Source organism: Falco naumanni, chromosome 11, assembly GCF_017639655.2.
Source record: "Falco naumanni isolate bFalNau1 chromosome 11, bFalNau1.pat, whole genome shotgun sequence".
NCBI classification, from domain to species: Eukaryota; Metazoa; Chordata; class Aves; order Falconiformes; family Falconidae; genus Falco; species Falco naumanni.
The window spans coordinates 31,949,254-31,962,717 of record NC_054064.1 but is presented as its reverse complement, the minus strand read 5'-3'; the positions used below and the strand labels follow the sequence as shown (position 1 = coordinate 31,962,717).

General features: G+C 37.7%; 1 protein-coding gene across 6 annotated transcripts in view; it reads right to left on the bottom strand.

Annotated features, from left to right (window-relative positions):
- Window positions 1–13,464, bottom strand: part of PATJ (PATJ crumbs cell polarity complex component) — a 157,164-nt gene that overhangs the window by 87,509 nt on the left and 56,191 nt on the right. For all 6 annotated transcript variants that reach the window (XM_040610070.1, XM_040610071.1, XM_040610075.1 and 3 more), the window contains exons 20-26: window positions 10,174–10,545; window positions 8,948–9,068; window positions 7,656–7,812; window positions 6,320–6,391; window positions 5,300–5,477; window positions 4,345–4,455; window positions 2,657–2,734 (exon numbers count right to left, since the gene is read on the bottom strand). In XM_040610070.1, the coding sequence (XP_040466004.1) occupies window positions 2,657–2,734; window positions 4,345–4,455; window positions 5,300–5,477; window positions 6,320–6,391; window positions 7,656–7,812; window positions 8,948–9,068; window positions 10,174–10,545 (1,089 nt within the window). The remainder of the gene's footprint in view (window positions 1–2,656; window positions 2,735–4,344; window positions 4,456–5,299; window positions 5,478–6,319; window positions 6,392–7,655; window positions 7,813–8,947; window positions 9,069–10,173; window positions 10,546–13,464) is intronic.

Here is a 13,464-nt window from a genome sequence, read left to right as displayed (position 1 = left end):
TATTTTGAATTATAGCTCACAATAAAATTCTATTACCTCACATAAATACAGGCAGCTCCTATAATGATGCATATAGTGGCGCATAGCAGGCATAAAGAATAGGCTCTGAATCTAATGAAGGCACTTGATCGTCTGAGCAACTGTTTTTATAGCCCCAAGTAACTGGATCATGCCTTGGTTTGCTACAGGATTTCACTAAATTACATTTAACTACATCCCATGCAACCCCACTACTAATAGCAGGATGCACTTTAGAAAGGGAACACCGAGTACGATATGCCATTAGAGCAACCAGAACGCCTGTGATTAATTTCTTCTATAGCTGGGAAATAAGTCTCAACACCCAAACATCAAACCCAGAATAAATTTTTTCACTGTATACAGTGAAAGCTGAACCTGCATATGAATTTCTAAAACCTAAACTCTAAATTTGTATAGAATAGTCTAACTAGCAAACTACAATGCAAGCTACACAGAAAATTTGTGGGATAAGATATACAATCATCCCATCCATTTAAAAAACATTACAGGAAAGTGCTGCCTTGAAGACAGCATAACAATAATAAATTAAATTAATTCAATCCAATAGTACTAAGAGTGTGTAGTAAGAGCACTTGGAAACATGACAGCTGTTTCCCCAAAGTATACAATACACCAAATACACCTCCCAATTTTTGCTTAATGCCAGCACTGTGCAAAATCCAGAAAACCCAGAAAGCATGAGGGGGGCTCATGTTCTACATTACCAAGCAGGTAAAGATGGAAAACCTGCAGCCCCACTTTCAGCTGCTTATGAGAAATCAGTAGTATCACTATAATTTAGTAATAACTCATAGTCTAAATGTTGACCCTTTCGCTTTTTTAAGACCTTATCACTTGCTACAAAGTCTGTGTGAAGCTACACAAGACACCTAAGCTATCCAGCAGTTTGCTATGTCTCAGAAGGACAAGATTCTCTCGTCCCTCCTGACTCACTGAAGAGGCAGATGAGTAAATTACGTCAGAGTACTCCATTACACCATGTTTTTGTATTAACACAGCTCTTTCCAGTACAGAGGCAAAGGCACAGTTTACACAGCCAACCAGCAAAATAATGTTAACGTCTCATTTGCCCACAAGAAGCTCAACTGTTTTAAGTGGTGTTACATAAATTACTTCAAGTGATCATTTTTAAACATATGAACAAAGGATGATAAACACCAACAAATCACAGAAAATGTTCACTACTGAAAAGATAATTCATCATACAGGAGAAGGCAGATTTTCCAGCTGGATGTGGCTGCTTTCAAACCAAACTCTTTTGTGACACTTTGAAGACTGGTCTAGAAATATCATTGATTCCCCATAGGGACATGGACTAGTAATCCACTAATAGCAACTCTTCCCAACTCAGAGATGCCCCTACTGTAGCACAGTATGACTGCTTTGTGAATCAATGTTCAAAGCCAAAAAGGAGCTACATATTTATGCACTGAAGCTCTTCTATATTCCACCCACCAGTTTACAGCACCAATAGATGAAAAGGGTTTGAAAAAGATTAGGCTCCCTCTTTAACCTCCGAACGCTATAGAATGCAACACACTAGAGTCCTAGAGATTAAAAGCAGCACATTGCAAGAGGATGAGTGCTTTTGAGATTAGAAATATAGATAACAAAACCAAGAAAAAGGGATTGTAACTGCTTCATTATAAGTGTTATCCACTGGCATGAAAACATGACTTCAACACCTTTCTTGATTTTTTTTTTAATAACTGAGCCTCATAGCTTCTGTTTCTGACAGGATCTGAAAGGAGTCTTAAACAAGACTTTGGGAGGCAAGAAGGCCTTCTCAGTTATCCAAAAAAACACCAGAGTGCTGAGTAGAATCAAATGAAAAGTTCATAATTTCATTAGTTGTTGTGTTATACTGCACTGGGAAAAAGTTACTGTCTGCACTAATTCTGTCTCTGCTCCTGCAGTTCTGACACTCTCAAAGTACCTGACCTACACTAATCAGTCAGCGCAGTTCCCACAGGAAAACACCTAGGCCATTAGGCAATATGGCTGGGAATGAAAAATTAAATGTTTCCCTTATTGCAACAACTAAAACAAACCCACTGGTTTAGACCAAACAGATTTTTTTCTCTTTTAAAACTGCTGTGAAGTTGCTTGAAACTTTGTTTGAAAGTTACTGTGCAGTAACTGCTTCACAATTAGCTGGCCAGCTACAGAACATTCGGTCATTTCCTTGTTTTACACAGCAATGGGAAATGTAGGAGACTTACCCCATTTCATTATCCTATAACATGATTTTACTGAATTTCAGTCAGCCTCACATTAGGGATATTATTTGTGCACATGTTACTATTTCTCTGTTTCTACTGAACAGAGAGAATCAGTTTGTCTCCACATAGAACAAAACAGGTACTTGCAGAAAAATGCCAGTGAAGAGCTGCAGTAAGTACAGGGTTTCAGCACCCAGGCGAGACCCACAGAACATCTGTCAGAAACCTGCCTCGTATTTGGCAGAAATTTGGCAAAAATTACCCGAATCAAAGATATTTCAACAAAACACTTCAAATTTCATTTCAGATTTCAGTGGGGGCTTATCATAGCGCATGCTATTATACAGTTTGATTTAGTAAAACTGGGTTATAGCATTGAACAGAATAAATACCTTATCACTCTTATTTTCTTTGTCCGCATCCTGGTCTTTGTTGACTTTGATTCCCTTAGGCAGTACAGCAGAAACCACCTGAGAAACAATGCATATATTACACACATTAGAAAGAGCATTATAGCTGCAATACAAATATCAAAAGTTAGGTAATGCCAGTACACTCTTCATTTTGCCCCATGTAGAAGGGCATTGCAGTACAGTCTTTAAATTGCATTTTGTTACTGAATTTATAAACATTCCCTTTTCTAGCACTGTTTGATATCTAGCCCCATCTCTTCATTCAATTAAACATTACTCTGAAGTCAACAAAATGGATGTACATCCTTGATACAGAGCTCAGTATAGACTCCTGAAGTGTCAGTTCTTAGTTACTCAGATAGAGAGCACTGTCCATGTACACAGACACCTTGTAAAAGACAGCATGTTTAGCCTTCGCATAATATTCCCACATAATACTCCTCCTTGTTATTTATTCTTTCACAGGGAAACTTTTAGGGTATTTCGATTACAGGCGGTGGCAGGCACATCATTTAAGCTCAAAGTAAGAAGTCCTACAAATGTAAGTGATGTGCCTTGCGTTGGGTCACACGATCAGGCTGTATAAAAGGAAATGGCTACTCCTGCGCCCTTCTCAGTTTTGTCTTCTACTATGTCACAAAATTTAATATATTCCCACTCCTCTGACAGCACCTTATTTTGATGATTGGAAGTTGGGACTGCACAGCATTGCTGAAAGTCTGTGAATGTGCAGTTTCCTACAGCCTGCAGTTCAAAGCAAAGCAACTCAAATTTCAAGTTATCTGGCTTTCCCTTATCTCTTGTCTAGGAAAGAAAGGTTCAGAGATGCAGCTGAACACTTGAATGTTCTGATAGCTTTTCTGGATCTTTTCTGTCAAAAAGCTGATACAGAAAGGAAGCCAACTCAGTTACCACCACTGTGATTTTTGCATTCACTGCTTGAGCACCTTCCCAGCATAGCAAGTGAAAGTCTTCATAGTTTTTGAAAGACTTCCTGAAGCACTGGAAAAATAATGGATGCAGTGGTGCCAGATTTGTCTACAGTCGTCAAAGAGGTCTCCTCAGGTCTACTAATCCATCAAATCTCCCAATCAACTTCTCAGATTATACCAAAAGTAAACAGAAGTCTTGTTTTTTTTTGTGTGCCCTTCAAGGCAGGCAGAATTGTATGCCTTTTCTTAGTAAGGCATTAAAAGGTTACTTGCCGTGGCCTTAAAGATGAGAAGACACCTAAAATCTCTTGAAAATTAGCTTGCTCCCAGACAACTACTTCAGGTCCCTTTGGTGACACATTTTATGTGGAGCTGCTAGTGTGAACGTGACTAATTTTAATTACACTTTTGCTCATTTGGACAACAGAATATATTTTTAGATTATGAAATATGAACAAATTATAATACACAGAACCAGACTCAATTACACAGGTGGGAGAACTAAACTAACACCTAGTCAACAGACCTACATCTACTTGATTAACATCAGAGAAACAAGGTTTCAAATCAGGCCAGACAAGTAATCAATCAATCATGGTCTATAAGCAGAAACTCTGACAGAAAGGATGGACACAAAAAATGTTGGAACTTGCTGAAAGGAATTTAGCCAAGTTTAAAATAAAATGCATATTACACATTTATTAAGTTTTGGAATAAAAATAGAAATAAACTTACTTTTGGTATGTTAGACAAACCCTGAACTACGAACACAACAGGATTTCCCGCATTCTTGATAGCTTCTACTGCTTCCTCGTGTGTGGCGTTTTGTAGGTCTATCCCAGAAACCTGACAATGTTTATTTTGATTAGGTAGCTTGTCTTTGGCACAGTCATTGCAAGAGTTCACACATATTTGCAGAAGATTAGTGTATCTGAGTAACGTACCAAAAGCAGTCAAAAGAAATAATTTGTAAAGTATGTTTTCATGTTCGTTTAAGGAAAAGTATATTATTTAGTATTCATAATTAACAGATGGTCATATGTTTCCCAAAACAATTCTTCTAGATAAAAACCGTAAGAAATAAGATTGCCAGATATAATGCTAGGTATAATACAACTCTTTCAGATTTTACCTGTTTATGAACTAAATTTGCTTTGAAACAGTTTTTCAAAACATCACTCACAACCCTAAAGCACATAAAATAATGGCACTATCAGCTTGGGAACCTAAATTCAGCAGTCTTCATTTGGATAAAAATGAGCAAAAAGATCAGCACAGAGTCAGAATCAGGGATTTACTCCAGACAGTAAGTTGATCAGACTAACAACTCCAAATTCACACACACAATATAACAGCCTAAATTTCAGCATGAAGAGTCTACGTTCTATATATTATAACTTATAAAGCTGTGCTGTAACTTATTTATATGGGAAGAGGGCACTCTGGTTTTTTTCATTACCCCATCAGGTACCAGGATGTATCTTGCTAAATAAAGAGGAGAATATCAAAAGAGGTCCATAGTCAGACCTTAAAAAAGAGACAAGATGATACCAGGGGTTTCTTTCAGCTTCCAAAACAGTGTCATCAATACTTCATGAAGTGTGGCAGTATTTTGTCCTTCTCTCCTCCAAAAGCTGTTTGAGTCAATCTTTATTTTTTAGAATGAAAAGGTAGGTTTATCTACATTTACCTCAAGTATTTTATCTCCAGTTTTTAAAGCCTTTGTTCTTCCTGCTGGGCTGTCTTCCAAAACTTGTTTGATGAAGATCCCTTTAAGTTCTTCTCCATTCTTCAGGCGCTTTATGACAGTCTGTCCACCAACAATACTGATTCCAAGAGACACGTGAGGGTCTCTAAAAATCTCAACACTGAAAAAATACATGTGGTAGTTTAACAGCTTGAAACAGTTTTTTAAACTATAAATGCTAAGCCTTAAATAAATGTAAGCTTCTGGTCTTTCAAGAAGATTTAATAGAGTAAAGGGATAAAGTCAGAAGCCTACAAATGCTCTCAACAGCATTGGCTTTTTGCCCTGAGCAGACCTCACTCCTCAAAAAGAACGAAATTCTGCTGCCAACCCATGCCCAGTGGGCATAGGCTTTTATTTCAGAGAAAGTCAGGGTAAAATAGAGGCAGGTCTTCAAGTTTGAGCAAACTGTCTGGAAATGGCAAAAACTGCAAGTGGCATGCTAAACAAATAATGAAGTGTTTCATACAACTATCTGAACACTGATTTCAGTGTATCAGATGCACATTAATCAGCTTATGCAGAAACTTTCTGATCATATTTTATTTTGGACCACAAAAACAATTCACCTAAAAATGTTAGCAATACAACGAGGATGTGGCTAAAACTTGGCTTCACAATTTGGAATTCTGCCATTAAGTTTAGCAGAGAACCCATGGAAAAGGAGACAGCAGCACTACGTGCACTGTTCACACCTAAGAGTTATTAAATGAGCAAGAACTTGTAGGTCATCCACAATGTAAACCCGCCAAGCTTTCCCAAGTCAGCTGTATAAATAGAAGGCATAGTTCTGGTGAACATCTGTTAAAAATTCACTGTATCTAAGAAAGCCCAAGGTACACAAGGTACCTTAAAGTTACTGGCAGAAGAGGGGAGAAAAAAACCCATGAGAAGTAATCAGGCTCACAGAAATAAAAAGACATAAGGTAAACGGGAAGAAATAATGTAATCACATGAACATACGTCCGTGGTGGTCCCCAGTGGCTGAAGTTTGGAGTTTCTTCTCCTTCTCCTTCTTCTCTCTCAGGTAATTCACTAATTGGGGGCAGAGGGAGGGGAGGAATAAAAAAAATTAAAAAATGCATTACCCATGCCAGGTTGCAATTCCTTACGTATTTTGTATCTGGCGGTGAGACAGCAACACCTTCTCACACTGTCCAGTGTAAACCAAATGTGCAGAGTCAACAGACTAGACAGGAATTTTTGTATTTAGGTTTAAATGTACTTAAGGAATGCTCCAGAAATAAACATGATGGGCAGACCAGATTTATAAGTTGCTCTGTGATATACAAATCTGCACTGCATTTAGTCATTCAAAATGACCATTTAAGCAATTAACATTTACTTTCTGATAAATATGCTGTGATTCTTGATAAAACCAGTCTAGCTGACCAGAAACCAGATCACGATGCAACTGGGAGAAAAGATACTGTGTGTTCCATTAAACATTCCAGAATAGAGTGTTAATTAAACTTTTATACTGTATGTGACTCACCTAATCACAGAATAGGAATGGAAGTATGGAATTGCATGCCTTCACAGAAGGGTTGAAACAACATACCCTTGCACACATTTTCTGTAGATCCTGAGAGCTGTAAATGCTACTTTTAAACTGCAAAAAGGAAGTAGGATGTTGTGCTGGACAAATAATCTTTTCACCTTATTGTTGAGCTGCTTTGCCTCTAAGGGAATTTTACAGATGAATTAGGGAAGTACTGAGGATTTGAATCAACAGGCCCCAAAAGCAGATCCACTACCCACTCACCCAAAACTGGTGGTGAAAGAATGGGACACTTGACAGGTGTAAAAGTATCTACAACCAGTGCCACCTCAAGGTTTCTCAGAACCACTGCCAAGACTAACATTTCCTGCACGGGCCTGAGAGTCATGGCTGAACTGGTCTTCCCAAAAGGAAGAATAATGGAAAGGGAAACCCAAGAGGACAGAGCTATAATAAGGAGCTAAGGGTAGAGCTCCTTAAGCAGTAATGACCAATGGTGCCAGTAAAGGCTATGCCCTTCTCCTCCAGGCCACATCCATACTCCCCTTACTGTAAGCAAAGTAGGTGGTAGAGCCATTCACACTTTTCTGTCCCAATACTCAGGGGAGGAAATGTGGGAAGTAAAGACTTAATCAGGTTGCAAGACAAAATTCAGCTCCTTGGGCAAAAGTCCTAGAACTGGCCATCTATGTCTTACTGTTTCACACAGCTTTTAATAGCTAATCAGCTAACTAAAGCAAGGAGACAGTTAAGATCATTAATTGAAAATCTTCCAAAAACTAATACCTTCCTCCATACCTGCACAATGCTGGTCTAGGCTGAGCTAAGGTGGTTACTCTCCCAGATTCCAGGTTCTTGGAAAAAACGTAATCCTCCCCTTTTAGCTCTTCCTTTTCAATAACTTCCAAACCAACAGCAAGCCCAGGTCCTTTAGAATCAATCTGAAGCTTTGTACCTGAAGAAGAAAAGTTGTAGATGTGAACTTTTGCTGCCTGTGTCCCTGCATCTACCAGTTATCATCCTTGGAAATAAACCCCTTAGCTCATCATGTTCCAAATGCGGATGTTGTGTCATGATCATGAGGCTCAGAGATACAGAACATTTACTTCTGAAGGAAATTCAAACCACACTAAACACTTTTTTTGTAACACCTTGCTTCTGATGTACATGAAGTCAAGTAATAACAGGAAAGCCAAATTTTTATGGAACTGAGACGTGCTTAAGTACAACTTATATGATAGAAGGTCCTCACAAAAACACATGATTAGAAATAACGAATGCATCCTTTATGCAGGGAGAGCGGTACAAGGCCCTGCCCCAGCGTGGAACCCCACCACACTGGGGAAGACTGATGTCCATTTTGGTGACCTAAGTATCAACTGTACTTGAACCACCAGAGCTCCTTGCAAAGGTTGTCAGTCTGCCACTGTAGCTTACACAGTGTCTGCTGTACAGGATGCAAGTGACAAAGAAAGGAAACAGTCTAACCTCCTTTCACCCAACCAGTGAGTAGCTACGCCAGGCAGGTTCATAAATTTAATTCCTTGATGATCTGCCAAATTCTAACTATCCATTTCTGGCCATCTGACAAGGAGAAACTTTGCTCCTGAGCACAGACTACAAAACCAAGATATGGGGCAATTATCTACCATAGAGTTCGCTTGCAAATATTGGTTGTAGTAAAGTTACCTACATAGGCTGTCACTTTTTTCTTTTTTTTTTTTTTTAAAGTGCAAAATTCTGTAAAATCAGCAATCAAAAGTGACTGAGACAAATTCCTGACAGAAACTGCAGGCATGACCTATTTCTGCATGGAGTCCTACTGGGGACATTAGCTACACAGAAGAAAGTGATTCTCCACAGGCAGGACAAAGATGCAGCTACTTTCAATATCACTTGTGACAACTGTAGGTGAAGATTTGGAGGAGGAAGCAAGATCATGAAGCTGAAACCTATTTAAAGCCAGACTGCACTGAGCCTGCAGAAGTCTTCATTTGAATATTTTATCATTTGACAGAATTTGTGTTTTGGTATAAAATATAAATTTGTAAACATAAAATTCTAAGATAAAGAAAAAACTTCTTACAAACCTAAATCCATCTTGGTTTTTGCTCCTGACTGGTTAGTTTCGGTATCAAATATGTCTTTTTGATAGCCACTGTGTGCTGTGGTTCCAGAAAATAGTGAACTTAAACTAGCATTTTCTTCACACTTCACAAAGGAGAAAAAAGGAAGTTAGAAAGCAATGGTATCAACGTATACAGGGTATTTGATATGAACATTGATTTTTACAGCAAACATTCACATTTTCCCAACTACATTCATATTTATTCAGATAACTATGAAATACTAACTGCTCATTTATGCACTGTATTAAGAAGAGGTATGGAAAGTGTTATGTGCAATTGCAATATAAAGCAACTATCTTTCTACTTGTCTGTAATCCAGACAGTAAGTTCTTTACTCTTGTTAATTTGTTGGTTTTAAGTAAAAAATGTATAAATTTAATATCGTGCACTCCATTATAGAACTGTCACTAGAAGCCTGTTTATGTACATAATGCATAAGGGGACAAGCCAAACAAAACCTGAAATTCCAGTGGCTGTGAAATTAAATCCCTTTCCACTTCATTTTTTTTTCATATAAAAGCATACATCTTGGAAGCTGGTGCATGGAAAGCTGACATTATCACTTTTTTGTTTGGCAAGTAAATGAACAAAGGAAAGCAGAAGGGAAAAAATAACTCCCAGAACACCTGAGCAGGACATATAAATAAGAGTTTTGCAATTTACCTGAAGCTCTGTCTCATTCTACTCCTTCATCCACCACTATGCTTGTTACAATTGCTTCTGCCATATCATTTTCCGCTCAACTGCACTATCATCTGGCTCAAGGAACTGATTTGGATTAAAAATACTGAGGAAAAGAGGGAGCTCCTCTCACTGACATTGCTGCTGAAGCCCCTGGACTATTAAAACCACGAAGTGACGTTTTGCTAATACTGACATGCACCACATTACTACAGTTTGCAAAAAAAGAACCAAGCCCACAAGTCAGAGATGGGAAAGAAGACGCAAGTACAAGATGCCTGTAAATACACCAACTATTGAGCAGTTAAATATAAAGACACTAAGTAACGAAAAGAACCTTCCAAAATGTACAGCAGGATAGACTGGTGTCGGTTAGAGGTACCCAGATCTCATCGAGTAATTAAAACACTACAAAGACTCCTTACAGAGTTTAGACCTGGAATTTGCCTTGAGGTATGGGCCCCATGGTCAGGGTACATCACTGAGACTGACAAAACATCCCTTACCATTTGATCTTTATTGAGTAGATATTCCAGAGACTGTTTTGGACTTGAGTTAACACTGGATCTTAAGTCTTGTATTTCAGTAGTCTCAAGTTGCTTTGCCCATTGTTCTGTATCGAGGTTCCTCTCTGAAGTTGCCTTCTGTCCACATGATGCATTATATTTCAGGAAGTCTGAATCTTCTTCGTACTCATCGTCCACCAGCATTTCCCGTTCTTCATCCTTTTCTTCTGGTTTGGGTTTCAGAAATTCATGCATCTCCCAGGACTCCTTCTCATACTCATTGTCATTTTTAGAAAGCTTAAATGACCTTCCCAGGTCCAAACTTGGTTCATCAACAAGTTCTTCTTTAAAAGGTGTTTCATCTCTGAAACCCTGCATAAACCATTAGAGGAATATAGATTTTAAATTATGTTTCTTGCTAGCTCTTTCAAAAATATGTTTTATGTTAGGCCTATATTAAAAGTACATCCTGATTTTTAAAGTGAAAAACCTTTTGCATTTTCTAAAAAAAAAAAACCAAAACCCACAACACTCTCTGACTTATGATTTTAACACCAAAACTCACAATTGAAATTTGTTTTTCAAATATGAAGAAATTTAAGTTGCACAGCTTAGATACTGCTGCAACCATTCAGAATAACCAATCCTGAATGAAGTTAGGGAATGAGAATTATTAAATAGCACAAAAAAAGCTACAGGAAAAAGTGTATATAAATCCAGCTTCAGTACCTCTGTGCTCCAAACTTATCTGCTGTCACTTTATGAATGCATGTACATTTCTTACAATACCATCAGCTAAATAAAAAACAGCCCAAAAGTTTGCTTATGCAACAGTATCAGCAATAATAATAATAAAAAACCAAAAAAACCCCAAAACCCAAAGCAAAAGCCACACTTGTTTGCCCCTCCCTTGGATATTCCACACAATATTTTAACCTGGAGGAGAGGGGAAATGGACGACCCACATACTAAAAAGAGAAAAAAGGACATAACTGACTGTTTATTATCTAATGCCCTTACTGTTTTTATTAAAGAGTACTCAACTTTCTATTGAATTCAAACCACAGACCAACAAACCAAAAACACAAAAAACAAAACCAAGATAAAAGGTATTCAAAACCACTCTGAAAGGTATCACCCAACATTTCTGGGATTTGTCATGTGCCTCTCCAATTTTCAGTGCCCTGTGTTTCTCCTAAATCAAATGGGGTGCTATTCATTGGCTCAGAGTGAGTCTGCACAGGCACCTGAAATTTTATGTCTTGCACTGGTACCAGAAAGCTTGCCACACACAGAAAGCTTTTCCTCTCTTTCCTTCAGGCCACCACGTATGTATGCCCAAACCCAATCTTCAAGGCACTGAAACCCCAAACACTGAAACCAATCCACAGATTCAGGGGTCCTCAATCAAAATGTTTTTCTTTCTGCTTCCTTCCCCTTCCCAGACTCCCCAGGGCACTTCACCATTTCTGACCTTTAGTGTCAAAATCCTGTTTTGTTAGGTTTGTACAAATGCATGAGAAAAAAACCCAGTCAAAATGTTCGCATAGATCAAGTGAGAGACAGGAGAGAAAACAAGAGAAAGGCAGGAGCATAAGGAAACAATGCAGTAATACCAGCTGGCACAAAAGCAGGACATTAGCAATATAGAAATCAGCACATTTTTCATAAGCATTAAATGTTCCTTTAGTCTATTTGACCTGTGTACCTTGATCTCAAAAAATACCCAGTCTGAAGAGATTCTAATTCTCCTCATCTTTACTTCATTTATTTCACTTCACTTCTGCAGCATCATTCTCCAAACACTTCTGCAAGAGGCACCAACTTCATCATTACATAAAACAATTGACTTAGGTCAGAAACCACACAGCAATTTGTATTGCCATCTCCTGATACAGCAGTTAGGTATGTATAATCACAGACTGCTGCACTGCAGCAGCAGACGCTACCAATGGAATAGGGAATACTGCAAACATGACAGTAAAGTCTACTGTTGTAGCATATAAAATCTTTAAGTTCCTTTTTTTTTTTTTTTTTTTAAAGTCAGCTTTGTCAGCATTATGCTAGTGCATAAGAGTGGAAGCCATCATGACACACCACTCTTGGCTCTTATATGAGCAGGTAAAAGTAATAAATGGATGGAAATTTTATACTACTGCTCTAAGCTACTATTGATGCTGTCATAATACAAGCAAATACCTCTATGTGTATTTTGTACAAACTGATCATTCCAGTTTCTATATTCAGGAGGACTTTAAGATAAAATACTTTATTTAAAAATACTTCACAACATTGTTTCTCTCCTTCCTAAATAAAACTAATCTGAGCTGGCAGAGAACTAACTGCTCTGCTAGAAACCCTTCCTATGCATCCAGAAAACAACAAACTCCATTCTACATCATGAAAATCAGTAAATATCATGTCCAAGCTGATTTCTACACAGTATAGATATATTCTACATCTACCCTGTAATATTGCTCTTCTTTGGTGGTTCTAATATACCATTTCAGCATTAAAGATAAGTTTGTATCTGGAAACAGGCAGACAAGTTTAGCAACAAGAAAATCTAGAATTTATTTTTATTACTGTGTTATAGCTCTGGATGGATGATCCTTTATGTATTGTCTTTTCTGGCCTAAAAAGAATGCATTTTACCAATGTGAATTAATAAAAATTTTGCAAAATTCTTGCAAACAGATGAAAATTCAAAAACATCCACATCTGTCTCACTCTACACAAGTCAGGCAATAATATTTGCCATACTATTACCCTGGTATCTGATTTTCTCACTACCTTTAGTTGCCTCATCCTCCCACAATAAACAGAACTATTTCTCAGAAAATAAGAAAGAGGAGATTTGAAAATGAGAGTGAAGAAATCACTAAGACCACATAGGAAGTCTATGAAGAACAGATTTCAAGCTTGCCTTATGCACTAGACTACTTTCTTGTTCTGCTTCATTATAATAAATTGTATTCTCCTTCCATACCTTACCTTCTTCGCAAAGCTGAACCAACTACTTATGACTGATAATAACATAACATTACTATTTCATATCCAAGGTAACCCAAGGTATTTTAATGACAAACTAAATTTGATAAGGCAGTCTGGGAACTGCATTGGTAAGCACTATGCATATGTTTACTGTTCACAATACAATTACTATACAGTTAGCTGTAAAAAGTGGTTTTCAGAGGGAATCCACCTTGAAGTCTATCCAACACATAAATCTTCTCTGAAGGACATACTATTCGTTTTACTTTAAAACATCATTAGCTCTCCAGATAAACT